The sequence below is a fragment of the Caretta caretta genome, chromosome 2 (genome assembly GCF_965140235.1).
Source record: "Caretta caretta isolate rCarCar2 chromosome 2, rCarCar1.hap1, whole genome shotgun sequence".
NCBI classification, from domain to species: domain Eukaryota; kingdom Metazoa; phylum Chordata; order Testudines; family Cheloniidae; genus Caretta; species Caretta caretta.
In genome coordinates, this window is record NC_134207.1 from 71,237,738 (window position 1) to 71,252,731 (window position 14,994).

A 14,994-nucleotide genomic window follows, 5' to 3' on the forward strand; every position below is an offset into this window, starting at 1 on the left:
GTGTAGAATTCTACCATTCTGATTTGAAATGCGTAACTGAAACACAAAATAATATTCAGTCAAAAAAGTACGCACAGGCATGTTTAAGTAACTTTTTAGATCAGATTCACTTTAGTGCTGTGCACATGTGCTGGTCTCATCATTTTTGCTGCTAGAGTGACATAATGGGTCAAATTAATCTCTGGTGCAATTCCGTTGATTTCAGCAGATTTACCTCAGGGATGAATCTGGCATATTATTTTGCGACTAAGTGTACCCACTCAATATAATACATTGTCCTACAATTAAACCTCTACACTTGTAATGTTAACCTCTTTAGGATACCTCTTTTTTTTTTAGCTGAACAGTGAGTGAAATGCCGTATGAGATAGCCATACTAGTGTACTTATTTGTACGTTATGCTTATTTAAAAAGCACTTTAATCTGAGAGAAATACTTTCACATTTATTTTGATATTATATTCATTTGTTTAGTTTTAGCTTTTTTGGTAATTTGGCATATGAGTGTTGCTAATAACCAATAACATTTTTGTTTAAAGAAAAGTTTATCATACAAACATCCTATGTTATTTTTGTTTGCTGATTCCTCAGTGAAGTTATACGTGCTGAAAATTGGACAGCACTAGCTGTTATAATGTCACAAAGACAGGATTACAACTTTGCTGCATGGACACCAAGTCAGAAAGCTGGGTTATAAATCCACACAGGTAGCAGTAATAGAAAATGGAAAAGAGAAATGCAGGTAAAGTCAGTTTGCATTTTCCTTGTCTGTTCTCTTCTAGTTTTCCTGACTGCGAAAGCCACTGTTGCGGGACTAATTTCTCTGCAAATGTGAACAGACTTTGTGTGTCCCCTGCTTGCATGAGAGAGGGGAGCCAAACATCGGAAATCTGGGCTTGGGAAGGCACAGAAATAGGGAGAGCATTGGTAGGCAGCAGACCTTAAGTATGCTCTTAAAAGGAACTGATTCGAGAATAGCAGTGCAGCGTTAAGGGGCCGCCTAATGGAAGCAAGTTAAAGGGACTGAAGTCCCTGCCTCTTGGACAGGAGGGGAAACCCAACTTTCCCACACTCCCCTCCACCAGAAGAACAAAAAGGAAACTCCACAAATCAAAACTCTAGGACATGGAACTCTGCTATGCAGGAACAACTGTCACAGTAGAATATGGGGCACCATGGTAAGTGTAATTTCTCACGCAAATTGTTGCATATACATCCTGTAAAAGCAGCACTTGTGCTTCTCTCCTCTTGTGGGAGACTGAAGAGCGTCTTCTTCAACAGACTTATTTAACGTTAGAGAGGGAAGAATTCTATGTGCCTGGAGCCAATGCTGGTATGTTAATAACTATCAGTCATTTAGAGTTGTAAAACATATCCACAAAGGACATCATAAAAGACAGATGATTTAGCAGGGTGCTATTTATGAAACAAACATGGGCTATGGTACATTGGGAGGAAGTGTTGTTATTTGGGCATTTCAAGTTTAATCTCATGTGATTCTTGTGCAGCTCTAGTCAACTATTTTTTTATTGCACGTTAGCAACAAATAACAGTGTTTAATTCAGAAACTATCCATAGTTAGGTAACTGAAAAAAAGGATAAACAAAGCAAGTAACTCTTTTAAGAATAATGGCTATAGTGTCCCTTCTGCATGAAGATCGTGGGAGGAGGAAATTCATTCCATAAACTCAGAAATAGCTTCCTGTGTGAAGATTCTAAGGCATCAAACCCTGTAGGGGAAGAATTTGGGGCTGTACAATGGGAACCAGGATATGTTCTCATATCCAAGAGGAAACTGGAGATATCCCTGCAGAGAGACAGGCCCTCTGTGCTTTACCCCATCTTGATCCTCTCTAGACAGCATCGCTTGACCACAAGTGGCTTTGCTCCTTGTGGGGCTCTTGCTAATTAAGAGTGAATGCTGCTCTGAATAGCAATAACATTCAGTGGGAAATTTTCAGGCAGTAGAGCGAAGTTCTCAGCAGATCAGACAATGCCTCATCTGAACTATCCTCTCCTTCCCTCCACATCCAGAACCTTGCAGAACCCTCATTTTACCACCTAGTATTCAGATGGAAAGGAGAAAAAAGGAGAAACGGTGACAATACCTCCACTTCTTCCCTCCGCTGTTTTTGGGGCCTTTGCAGAGCCTGGCATTGGTGCAAATGGCTGGAACCCTGTGCTGCAGGGGTGTGTGTGATGGAGGTGAAGGATGAAGATTGAAGAAACTGGTGCTCCCTTTGTGCCCTCTTGCACTGCCTCTAAAAATATACCAGGATGGTATTTATATATAAATGTAGAGCTCATGTCAGCAAGTGACTGATATTACTGGCATGAATCAGCCATAGTGCAGGAAAGCATTGTCAGGCTAAATTGCAGACACTGTTACACTCCAGTCATGACTCACATCATGCCCCTACTCTTCTAGTCTTTGGCTTTTTAATGACTTGTTACTGAATAAAGACATTCTGGGACTATCTATTGGCGTTTTTATGTGCGTGTGTGTGTGTGTGTTCATGTAATACCACAATAGTGCTCCTAACTAAAGCTGGGAGAAGAGTGTATAAAATGTTCTACCTTCAACATTTAATAGCGTTTTCTTGGCCATGTTCATACCCCCTTTGAGGCTCACTTTCTGTGAACATCAGAAAATTTTTACTCAGAAGAAAAATCACAAAAAGTGAATTGCAAATTCACTAGCTTGAGTATATACAGAAGCAAAATTTAAAATTTGGACAAATGAATAGGCAGATCATAAATGCACTCATCTAATAAGGGAACAACAACAGTGCCATGTGGCTTGGCTGACAAATCGCAACCAACTATCACAGTTTACATTTGAATATTCTCTACAACTAGAGTAAAAATACTGAATACAGATTTGTTGTACAGCAAATAAAACCACTAGGCTGGTGCTGTGTTCAAAGATATTGCGTAAGTAGAAAAGGAAAATAAATTAGTCAAATGCTTCATTGTGAATTAGTTACTACACTTGACTAACAGCTTTCATTCCCCAAAACAGACTTTTATTTGGAGAGCTATAGGAGTGGCCATTACATGGTGAATTAAATTAACAGCTCAGTTAGCTCAAATAGCAGAGAGGAATGATATGCCTGAGCATGTCTGGCATATTCCATTCTGTAGACGGCAGTGGTATATAAGTTCATGATATTCTATTGAGCAGACAGTGTTTTTTGGCTTGTTTTATTATTGATTTATTTTGAGTCCTGTACAAAGATGAAACCAGCCAATCCATTTTCACTTGTGGTGTCACCGGTAATAGACCACCCTTAGAAAGTGATAAAACATTAGTTAACGTCCTTAAATCTTCATTACACTACAATGCAGTGCATTGTCAGTTCTGAATTTCAAACAGATTTGTACTATTCATGGGAGGGAGATCTTCTCTGGGTGTAACATCCCTACTGAGTGTCAAATCATTTCCCATTAATCCCCCATAAAACAGAATACACATACCAAACCCTCAAAATAACCCTTCAGTCAATGAGAGTTGAGCATGTTTCTTAACACAAGATATATACAGTGCCTCCTCTTAAACAAAAAGAGATATTTCACTTAGGCTGATGGAAGCAATGATATATATTGATATAATGATATATATGGTGTGTATATAGTATACACACCATATATATACGAGGTGGGTTTTTTTTTTATTGGGGGCGAGGGGGAGGGCAGGAAATCTACCGAGTTAACTATGCATTTATTAGTTGCACCAATTAGATTGTATCTGGAGAAAGAAAGAGAGAAGCTCAAAAATAGAACAAAGACTGAAATAGATCTGGGAGCCAACATAGATGGATTGATTTACAAGTATTGAACTAGACAGTTGAGATGAATATTTTCTCATTTAGCAGCCATCATATTTCAGGGAGCTCTATACCTTCATGTACACTTGCTCCAGGAAGATGATTTCAGCCCATTTGCAAAGTGGGACACTGTGCAACATGATTCCCCATAGTGCACTAGACCCAGAAGCTATCATTAAGGAAAGTGAACACTGTGATATTGTACAATGAAAGCACAAGGCACCTAGTATGTAAATATAATTTCTCAGTAACAAACTCAAAATACAATCCTAGCAACAGTTTGCAAGGAATGCAAGAATGTGCGAAGAGGTGTATCTTAGAGTTGCAATACTGCCCGAATAAGCTGTGCATTAATTTGTGAGGCAAACTGAGGTGCTCCATACCTCCATAGCCATTGTGTCAGGAACTGAAAAGGTGACAGTTCCCACAGTGTATGATATTCTGCCAGAACTTGCCAGGCCAAATATGATGTTGAAACTGGATTTTGGCACATAGGGCTGAATAGAGTCCAGCAAGGACTGGACTATGCATTTCCCTTTGGTCACCACCAGTCTGCAGGATTTCCAAAATAATGGGCGAGGAAATATTCTTCTCAGTTGTCACAGTGAATGATTTGACTAATTAACTTGCATTGGCAATATTTTGTTTTTGCTTTTAGCATTGTAACACTTTCTATTTATATACATTTTAAATGTTTAAACTGGGTGTAGCAAGATCTAGACAATCTCACAATAACTTTGTTTCATCTTGGCATTGTAATATTGTCTTAATCGGCTATCTATGGGCTCCTTAGACATTATGGGATGGTTTTGCTGAAGAAAAGCCCCATAGAAATGAATGGGGAATTTCTGTTGTGACAAAGAATGCTACTGAATTTTCCTACTGAGTGTGTTCCAGTATGTTTCAAATCAAAATATATTCTTGGCCATTTTAAAGTTTTATTCCTAAACCAACAAACAAGCCCAGTCCACACTAAGGACAAGAGCTTTGCAAAATCTTTTTTTTTACCCCCTCCCCCTTTTTAGTTAAACAATAACAACAACAAATACAACATAATAAACAGTATCTTGAATTGAAATAATTTTTTGGAGAAAATGTTGCTTGGATTTATGGCATACATGCCAAAATGTGATTTGGGATGACTGAGCATCAAGGTTTATAGCGGAAGAGCCAGATTCTCATTCTCTAGCTGCAATACTGGTGCCAGGAAAATACACAAAAAAAGAGCTTACATAGAGCTTAAAATACTATAGTTGTAAAAGAATTTGAAGTCCAAATATGTGGAAATAAGTCCAGAGCTGACTTATAAACATTTGGTTCTTTTTTAAGGCAGATATTTTTAAATGTATATTTTTCTAAGATTACCATTCACAGAGGAGTAAGCAGAGACAATGCTAAATATTTCAATGGAGGGATTCAAAGATAGAAGTGATGATTCTGGGAATTTGTGTAAAATCCATGAAAAGTATGTTCCTATAGGCAAGGTAGGTGTATCCGTTGGGCTCCTGACAAGTTGTCATTGCCTCTCTCAGTTACACAAAGTCTAAGTACCTCTAAACTAGACTAATAGAAAAAATACTACTAAAACATAGTGCAGGATCTGTTCCAAACTCTTCCTTAGTAATGGAATTAATTTAGCTTCAGTAGAACCACAAAATAAAACCCACCTTTTCAGGCATTTTTCCTGAGAAATAGGATGAAACAAAACAGCTTTGCATGAAAATGTTTGGTCATATAACCAGAATGAAATACCGCTTGCTTTCTGCTTGAAAAATAATTTATTTAAAACCACTTACACAATATTTGCAAAAGTAAATGCTGTACAGTAATGATAACTAGAGACTTGCACAATGTAATGTTCTATATGTAAGGGGTTGTCCCCTTACTAACATTCAGTGGGGGTGTTTTTGTTGGCTAGCTCCCAGTACCAAAAGGGTGGAGGCCAATGCTCCAGATCAGCCTGATTGACAGGGCAGGCAGGCTAATTGGGGAGTCAGGAAGCCAAAGGGGTCCTATCCTCCGTGTCAGGTGGAATTGCCTGGGTCAGACAGAGTGGGGCCGAGCTAAGGAGAAAGCAGGGGCCCAAGCTGACCTGGGGAGCAGAGCCGTGTCGGATCCAGAGCGGCCAGAAAAGCAGCCCAGGAGGCAGGTCAGAGTTGGGAGCAGAGTCACAGAAGCAGCCCAGGGAGAGCAGATCCTGTGCTGGGAACAGAGCTGCAGCCACAGAGCCAGGTGTGGTGAGCAACTGGGGCCAGCCAAGGGGAGACCTTGGGCAAAGGGCCCAGCACAGAAAGACCCCCTCCCCAGCCAAGGGTCCTTGCAGGCCTGACTTAGAGGGCAATCTTAACCCGACGGGGGGCTGATGCTGGGAAGAAGGGTCCCACCACCCAAAGGCCGGAGGTGTGTGGCCACCACCAGAGCAAGTTTCCAACCCACAGCATCCCTGCAGCACAGCCAGGGCCTGAGAAGAAGGCCTGGGACCTACAAGGAACAGACTGTGAACTGCCCTGACATTCCAGAGACACTGTTTGTGATGTTCCGTGCCACAGAGCGGGGTGATGTGTTTTCCTTTAACCTTTCCCATTTTTCCTTGTTCTTTTTTAAAATTAATTGTTAATTAAACAACTTGTGTTTGCTTTAAATTGTATGAAATGGTCAGTGGGTCAGGGAAGTGCCCAGTGCAGAGAGAGTACCCCAGAGTGGGGACACCCTAGCCCCTGTCCTAGGTGACCACAGCAGGGTTGGGGGTTGAGCCCCTCAGGAAGCCTGGACCCAGCCTTGTCGGGGTTACGAGGACTGTGCCAGACAGGATTGTGGAAGGGGAGTCCTCAAGGGCAGAGAGGCCTCTGGGTAAAGGAAGTGGGAGCGAGGACTCAGATCCTTTCTCTAGCCCACTTCACCGGGGTAGTGCAGAAGCCAGGAAAGTTCCCCACAATAGCAGGACCATTCTCCCGCTTACATATAACCCAGACCTTGGAATGCAGAAAGTGAACATGGAGTCACTTGTTTTGTTGTAGGAAGAGAATAATGGAGTAAAGTAGCACAGAGAGGCCCAGCCAAGGCCCAGGGCACCATTATGCTAAGTACAGTTCAAACGGAGTAGAAAACAGTTCATGACCTCGTGAGCTCACAGTATATCTAGTGAGCTGTAGCTCATGAAAGCTTATGCTCAAATAAATTGGTTAGTCTCTAAGGTGCCACAAGTACTCCTTTTCTTTTTGAGTATATCTAGACAAGACAAAGAATGAGAAGGGAGACAGAAGCAAAGTAATGCACAAAATCTGTGGGTTAGAGCCAAGGAAAAGCCTAGCTCTCAATCCCCCTCTGATACTTTAACCATAAAACCATCATTCCTCCCCCAGGCATCAGAGCAATTGTAGAACAGTTCTAGCACCACTGTTCCAGCCTTAGTAATTTTCATGACTATCACCACCTGTGGAGGGGCAGGATTTGCCCCCGTTGTGCTTAATTATCCAAAGGAGACTAGACATCCAAGATGAGAGATCCCACTGGAACCAAGGAAGAAATCCCTGAGTAAAGAAGATTTCTTATGATTATTAATTGGGATTATACTAGGGATGGAACTCTTGCTTATATAATACATGTCATTATAATTAATTTGTAACTTTGCCCATCAATATAAAGGGGAAATGCAAGATTATAAATCTATGCACAATATGTTGCATCATGTATGTTCTATATGAGTACATACATGGCTTAGTATCCTATACCCATATATTTGTGGTCTTTAAATAGTACTATGATTGTATTTGACCTCCCTATGCCACTGTCAAGGTTCCTCTCCCACTCTGAACTCTAGGGTACAGATGTGGGGACCTGCATGAAAAACCTCCTAAGCTTATCTTTACCAGCTTAGGTCAAAACTTCCCCAAGGTACAAAATATTCCACCCGTTGTCCTTGGATTGGCCGCTACCACCACCAAACTAATACTGGTTACTGGGGAAGAGCTGTTTGGATGCGTCTTTCCCCCCAAAATACTTCCCAAAACCTTGCACCCCACTTCCTGGACCAGGTTTGGTAAAAAGCCTCACCAATTTGCCTAGGTGACTACAGACCCAGACCCTTGGATCTTAAGAACAATGAACAATCCTCCCAACACTTGCACCCCCCCTTTCCTGGGAAATGTTGGATAAAAAGCCTCACCAATTTGCATAGGTGACCACAGACCCAAACCCTTGGATCTGAGAACAATGAAAAAGCATTCAGTTTTTTTACAAGAAGACTTTTAATAAAAATAGAAGTAAATAGAAATAAAGAAATCCACCCTGTAAAATCAGGCTGGTAGATATCTTACAGGGTAATTAGATTCAAAAACATAGAGAACCCCTCTAGGCAAAACCTTAAGTTACAAAAAAGATACACAGACAGAAATAGTTATTCTATTCAGCACAATTCTTTTCTCAGCCATTTAAAGAAATCATAATCTAACACATGCCTAGCTAGATTACTTACTAAAAGTTCTAAGACTCCATTCCTGGTCTATCCCCTGCAGAAACCAGCATATAGACAGACACACAGACCCTTTGTTTCTCTCCCTCCTCCCAGCTTTTGAAAGTATCTTGTCTCCTCATTGGTCATTTTGGTCAGGTGCCAGCGAGGTTACCTTTAGCTTCTTAACCCTTTACAGGTGAGAGGAGCTTTCCCCTGGCCAGGAGGGATTTCAAAGGGGTTTACCCTTCCCTTTATATTTATGACAGCCACATTCTCTTCATGTTCAAAGAGTAAAATATATATGCTGCTTACCCATGTAAAAATTTCCTTTGCATCTTCCACACATAAGATACTATTCTGCTGTATTTATGCCCAGTGCAGCTCCATAGGAAGATAATTTAAGCAAAACTTTGCAAATATAGCTCATTTCTACTACACATGCTGTTTTCCCTTCATGAAATGATTATGCATCTAAGCAATTTACCTTGCTACATGAGCATCCTTTAATAGGTGATGCGTACCATGTGAAATGTTACTAAAACTGTTAAAAAGAGCTGGTCGCAAGCCTGGCTAAAGTAGCACAGGGCTCTTATCTTGGGAATTTTACACCAACTTTTGGAAGCTTACTCTGTGTCAAGATTCTGCTTCTGGCTTCTGTTGTTGGGTCCATCGTATACAGTCTATCCAGCAATGGCTGCCATTGGTTTCACTTAATTTAAAGTGCTTTGGGAATATGGCTTTTTTTTTGGTAGTCCTTTAAATCTTGGTAGAATTTGTTGATCTTTAGTGTCGGTAATTTTGAAAACATGCCTGCTTTTAAAACTGAGAAGACACAACTAAAAAGATGAGAATTAACTCTCTTAACAATAGTACCAGGATGCTGGCTCTCATTGTTAGCCTCATAGTCTGGTCATGTTTCCTTTAAATTGAGAACTGCTTCAGAGTGCAAGTTACTGTTGCTCCCCTAGTGCTACCAGTTAGTTTCAGGTAGAGCTGCTCATGTTAGCAGGTGCAGTTGGGAAAATGCTACCCAAAAAATCTGTGACTATTCACATTTTTAATACAGATTTATTTCAGCTGTGTTTATGGCTTGTGTGTGTGTGTTCACTTTCTGGGACTATTCTAGTGAAATGAAAGTAAAGGCCTTTTTCACATTTCGCTGAGAGTAATTTTAAATCCCCTGACATTTCATGAAAATAACTTCAGTGTGCTGGGGAAGAAATGAATTGGCCAACGAATGAAATCCATGTCAGATCAGGCTGGGATTTTCCAGGGTGCCTATGGGAGTTAGATGCCCAAGTCTCACCGAAATTCAGTAGGATTAGGGGACATAAATTCCTTTGAAAATTACAACCTAAAAAATACAGTCTCTCCCCATCTCTGCCCCCTCCCCCAGCCAAAAGAAACCCCAAACCAAAATCCCTGCCCAGAGTCACTAACAATTTATTTTGACAGATTGCTGCTGTCTTCCAATCTATGAAAGGGAACTTGCTTTCTATCTTTAGTTGAATGGGAGTTAATTCAGACCAGAGCTGGATTAATTGCTGATAATATTAAAAAAATTCAGGTAGAGCTATTTCCTATTGTTTGTCTCTGGGAACTGGGTAGAGAGCAGCAGAAGAATACAGAGACTTTAACACTATATAAACAAGAAGGAAACAGCTTATAGTGCCTATATATGTTTAGTGACAAGTCCATAATGTTAACTCCTAATTTGTCTACTTATTAGCATGTATTTTATGATCCAAGTATTTACTATCTGATACAATTATAATTAAGTGTAAATTGAATGATGCAGAGTTATAAGGAATAGATGTTGGAGAAGGGGCAAGATCTAACTCCTACTGACATCAGGGGAAAAGCTCCATTTACTTTAATGGGAATTTAATCATGTTTTAGGTGTATTACTGAGTGTTTCCCCCTTCCTCCGAAGCCAGAAGTTCTAGGTATCTGTAGAACAAGATACTGTATTCGGCTATCTAGTTTTTTATATGGCCCCAGTCACTGTGGTACCTGAGTACTTACAGTCTAGCACAGCATTCCTGTGTTTAGATTGGTTTCAGAGTAGCAGCTGTGTTAATCTGTATTCGCAAAAAGAAAAGGAGTACTTGTGGCACCCTGGAGACTAACAAATTTATCTGAGCATAAGCTTTCGTGAGCTACAGCTCACTTCATCGGATTGTGGTCTTTCTAAAAAATATGGTCTAGGTCTACTAAAAGATATGGATTTAATTAATACAGGAATTACTGGGTGAAATTCTATGGCCTGTTTGATGCAGGAGGTCATACTAGAAGATTTTAATGGTCCCTTCTGGCATTAATCGATCGACCTATGAATTATTTGGAAAAAATATTGAAGCTAATTTAATAAACTATATCATATCTATGAAACCGAGAATGTTTACCAATATGGGAGGTTATTGTGTGTGTATAGCATATTTGTGTGCACATTATTCTTAGCTTATGGTAATAAAAGTATCATGTGTATATTTTTTTTTCTTCAGAAATATTTCCAAGAGATTCCAATTTAAAAGACAAGTTCATAAAACACTTTACAGGTAAGGACAACTCTTTGCTTTAATTCGTGTACATAATTATATTCTAAACAGACATGAAAAACTAGTTACATAGCTAATATCATTCTTAATGTCTGGTTCTGAATTTAACATTTGTGAAATTAAATTACGGCTGGAATTTTCAAAAGAGACTAAGGGAGTTCAGTCCCCATAATCTCACTGGATTTAAATTAACAGCTTGCCAGTGCTATTGATGAACTGAATATATCCATATACTGCAATATATATATATATATATATATATATATCAGATTGCCATTTGCAATTTGATATGAGGAAAATGAGGTATACATGAATGTAAATCACATCTGCTTTTTCTTGATGATTTTTTGAAAAGTCACCTTGAGTTCATCTCTAATTTTACCCTATTCTGTCCTTGACCATAAAGTTATGTCAGAGCTATCTTACTGTTCTTATTTTCAACTTCATTAGTATTATGGCTGTTTCTAGGCTATGTTTATTATTTATAGGTAGGCTCAGAAAGATTAATTTTTTATTGATTAAATGTTAGTAAACATCAATGTCACGATACACACAAACTGATGACAAAATATTTCCACCGATGATAACTGAATTGCAAATAGGCAAAGTAGGGAAAATGCTACCTGAGAACTTATTAGAGTCAAAATGCAGTGATTTAGACTTTTGAATTAGGCTTATTAGAAAAGGACTAGCAAATGAGTAGTAAAAGCAGGTATAATTTGTTGATTTAAGTGTGTACATTTTGACATGTGATGTTGACAATTTGTGTTTTAACAGATTGTAAAGCTTAAACGTTTTGAATTTCAGTGTCTACTGTCATTAAATAATTGTGGCTACCCCATAATTTTATGTAACTGAACATTTAAATCAATCCAAATCTAAAAAAATGCTTAAAAATAAACATCAATATTTTCTGTCAAAATTATAAAAAATAAAAATAAAAAAAGGATTCTGCCAAGCTTATTTATAGGCAATTCTCTGTCACTCATCAGCCTAAAAGTGAAGTGCCTCTCTCTCTGTTCTTATGTTCAGTCACACACAGGACCATGATTGATGTGTAAATATCAAAGTTTATTTTAAAGAGCAAAAATAAGTAGACATTTAGGAAATGAAAAAGATTAAATCAAATAAAAATCATAAGAATCATTCATTGTTTAAAATATATATGTATAAAATGGTTAAAAAAACAAACACTGGTTTCAATTTCAAAGCTTGAAAACCTCCCAAACTCCTCTCCAGTCTCTCCCCCCCACCATGTTCAGGAATTAAGGGGTAGGAGAATATCAGATGAGTGGTAATGGTGAGAGACCTGTAGAAGAGTGCTCCTGAATATTATGGGGCATAGAGGACTTGGGAACAAGAGAACTGGAACAGGAGAGAGGAACAGGAGGTTGGAGGGGAAATAGCAGCAACCAAATGAAAAAGGAAGCTGGAGAGAAGCCCCAGGCCTGTGGGGAGGAGAACGAGACGCAGCTTAGGGCAGGGAAGAGTGGCAAAGAGGAGACTGGAGAGGAGACAGGGAGATGAGGAAGTCCTGGTGGGTAAGGAGGAGCAGGAGATATGACCCCAGGTAGCAGAGGGATGAGACGTAGCTCCAGCCAAAGTGGAAAGTAACTCAACTAGGTGATATAGAGGATTCTCTGCAAGGGTCGAAGGAGATAGAGGGGCAGCAGGGTGGACTGAAAATATGCGAGGAAGGAGGGGGAAGATTAGGAGAAAGAGACAAAGAGAAATACAATGAGATTAAAAGTCCTGTAGTTCCCAAGTGCCACAATTGTGGTGTAAAGGAATCCAGTTGTTCTAAGCTTTTTTTGGCTGAATAGAAGAATGTACATTCAACTGATAACCAAATTTCCTTTTACTAATTCTTCCTTAGTTGTTCTTAAACTAAGAACCCGTATCTACCTCTTTGCTGAAAGATTTAGTGGAGTGAGATTACAATTTTACTCCTCCTGGACAGGGCCTGCTTCCAGCAGCTTTAACTTTCAATGTCTCTTGGGTTTTTCAAGTGTTCTGGATACTACTGATGTTGAGAAGTGAGTTGCCTTGGTGTATCGTAGGTACTGTTTTCCAAGATAGGAAAAAATTTTAAAAAAGGAAGGGTGGCCTGAATTACTTAAAATGCATATACTCAAAACACAAATCAAGTGATTTTTTATTTCTAAATAAAACAATAACACTGAAAAGCAGAAAGCTCCTTCTCGTTCTCTCCCTCTCTTTCCCTTCTCTTTAACCCCTCTAAGCTTTCAGTCATTTCAAGCCTCCTTAATCACCTTCGGAGTTGGTTTAATAACATGATATTTTTTTATCTTATCCTGTTCCTCTATGCCAAAGTCCTCCCTTTTTCAGTGGAAATCCATTTCCATCTACTAAAATGTCTTCAGATTCTGAAGTTCTTCTACCAATGGACTAAAGGCAAAATTCAGCAGAATCTTCCCTAACCATTCAGCCTCTCCTTCTAACTCTTTCATATGCCTCTGTAAATTCATCTCTGACTTTTTCCTACATCACTGAGAGATTTCTTTAAAAATAAAAATTGGTTTGAACATATTTTTCCTGGATATTTCCAAGCGATATTTAGAGGCAAAAGGCAATGCTTCACAGAGCTTGCTACCTCAGTGCTGTCTCCTTCACTCAGGGTCAAATGTCCACAAATCTTCAAGCTAAGCACAGTTTAAGGGTCATTCTAGAGTTCTTGATGACTGTGGATTTTTGCACAGTTGCATCTGCACAGAATCTACTCTATCACCTGAGGCTTTAGAAACCAATAAAGACATGGCCTTGATCATATACGCCATTGTTACTTCCTAACTGGTTTATTGCAAGACAGTGTACCTGGGCTTGAAAACGTGAGTCCTGATAAAATTACAAATGGTGTGGAATGTAGTAGCACATCTCAGAAATACAGAATGGAACCAGCACATGATCCTGTACTTTACTAGTTTCCTATAGAACAATGGGTCAAATAGAAGGTCTTGGTCCATATTTTTAAGGCTCTAAATGATGGGGCTCAGGTTACATAAAGTATTGTCTCACCCTGTGGAAGCTCCTTCACTTTTGACTCTTCTCAGGAATGGTAGAATTGTCTACTTTGAATAAAGCATGTGTGAGAGGAGAGAAGGGTTTTCTAGTGCCTGATCCCCAGTTTTAGAAGTTTTAGTTGAAGGAACTAAGAGTGACTGCAAACCTTACCCCTGTCCAGCACACCTTAAAAAAACAAAAACAAACACACATAAAACCACCAGCAGCAAAAGTCTTTGACTTTGCTTTCCAGTGTAGCAGTGCGTAATACACCCATTTTATTTATTTTAAAAACAACAACTAAAAACACTCATAAGAGTTCTCTTTTGGGGAGCGAAAAAAGAAAATGTCACTAGACTGATGTTAGTCATATTGTTTAACATTAACTGCTCAAATACTGAAGTGGGTACAGTATAAGAACTTAGATGGAATAGAAATTGTACCTAAAACAGAGTACATTGGTTAAAAATGATAGTGAAAAATATCCATGAATACTGTAGAACATATGACCAGAATACAGAAGTTAGCGATGGATAAAGACCTAAATAAGGCCTGATCCTGAAGCCCTTAATCATATAAGTCCATTTCTGTATGAGTAATCCCAATGAAATTAGTCAGACTGTTTACCTCAGTAAGAATTCCTTGCATGAATAGGGAAAGCTGGATTATCCCGTAGATCACGTAGTCTATTCACGTAGCCCAGGATTATTCCCTATGGTATATTTTGTAATGTTCCCGATATACATTTTAAAGGTCTCAAGTAATGGGGCCACTTCCCTTGAAAGACTATTCCATAACTTTAGTAGATCTCACCATCAGTAAATTTTTCTTGAAATTTAGTCTACATTTTCAATGTCTTAATTTCATCCTATTATTCCAAATTATAATCCTGTTTGCATCACTGTAAACAACACAAGCCATTTTACAGACATTCATTGTTAGTTTTAGGGCATCCTAAATTTATGAAGGGGTCGGGATGCGGAAAAATAATCAACATTTTTCCATAGTCCATATGCTTCCAAATTAAGAAAAATATTCTACACATCAAATATGCCAAGAGATTACGATCAATTTAAATGTTGAATAAGTACTGTATATAAGATTCTTGGACAATAAACACATTAAACAAAATAAGG

At 38.9% G+C, this 14,994-nt stretch overlaps 1 protein-coding gene across 2 annotated transcripts in view; it reads left to right on the forward strand.

The window, feature by feature from the left end:
* Positions 1–14,994, forward strand: part of ALKAL1 (ALK and LTK ligand 1) — a 52,338-nt gene that overhangs the window by 30,436 nt on the left and 6,908 nt on the right. For both annotated transcript variants that reach the window (XM_075124729.1, XM_048840649.2), the window contains one exon: positions 10,784–10,837. In XM_075124729.1, the coding sequence (XP_074980830.1) occupies positions 10,784–10,837 (54 nt within the window). The remainder of the gene's footprint in view (positions 1–10,783; positions 10,838–14,994) is intronic.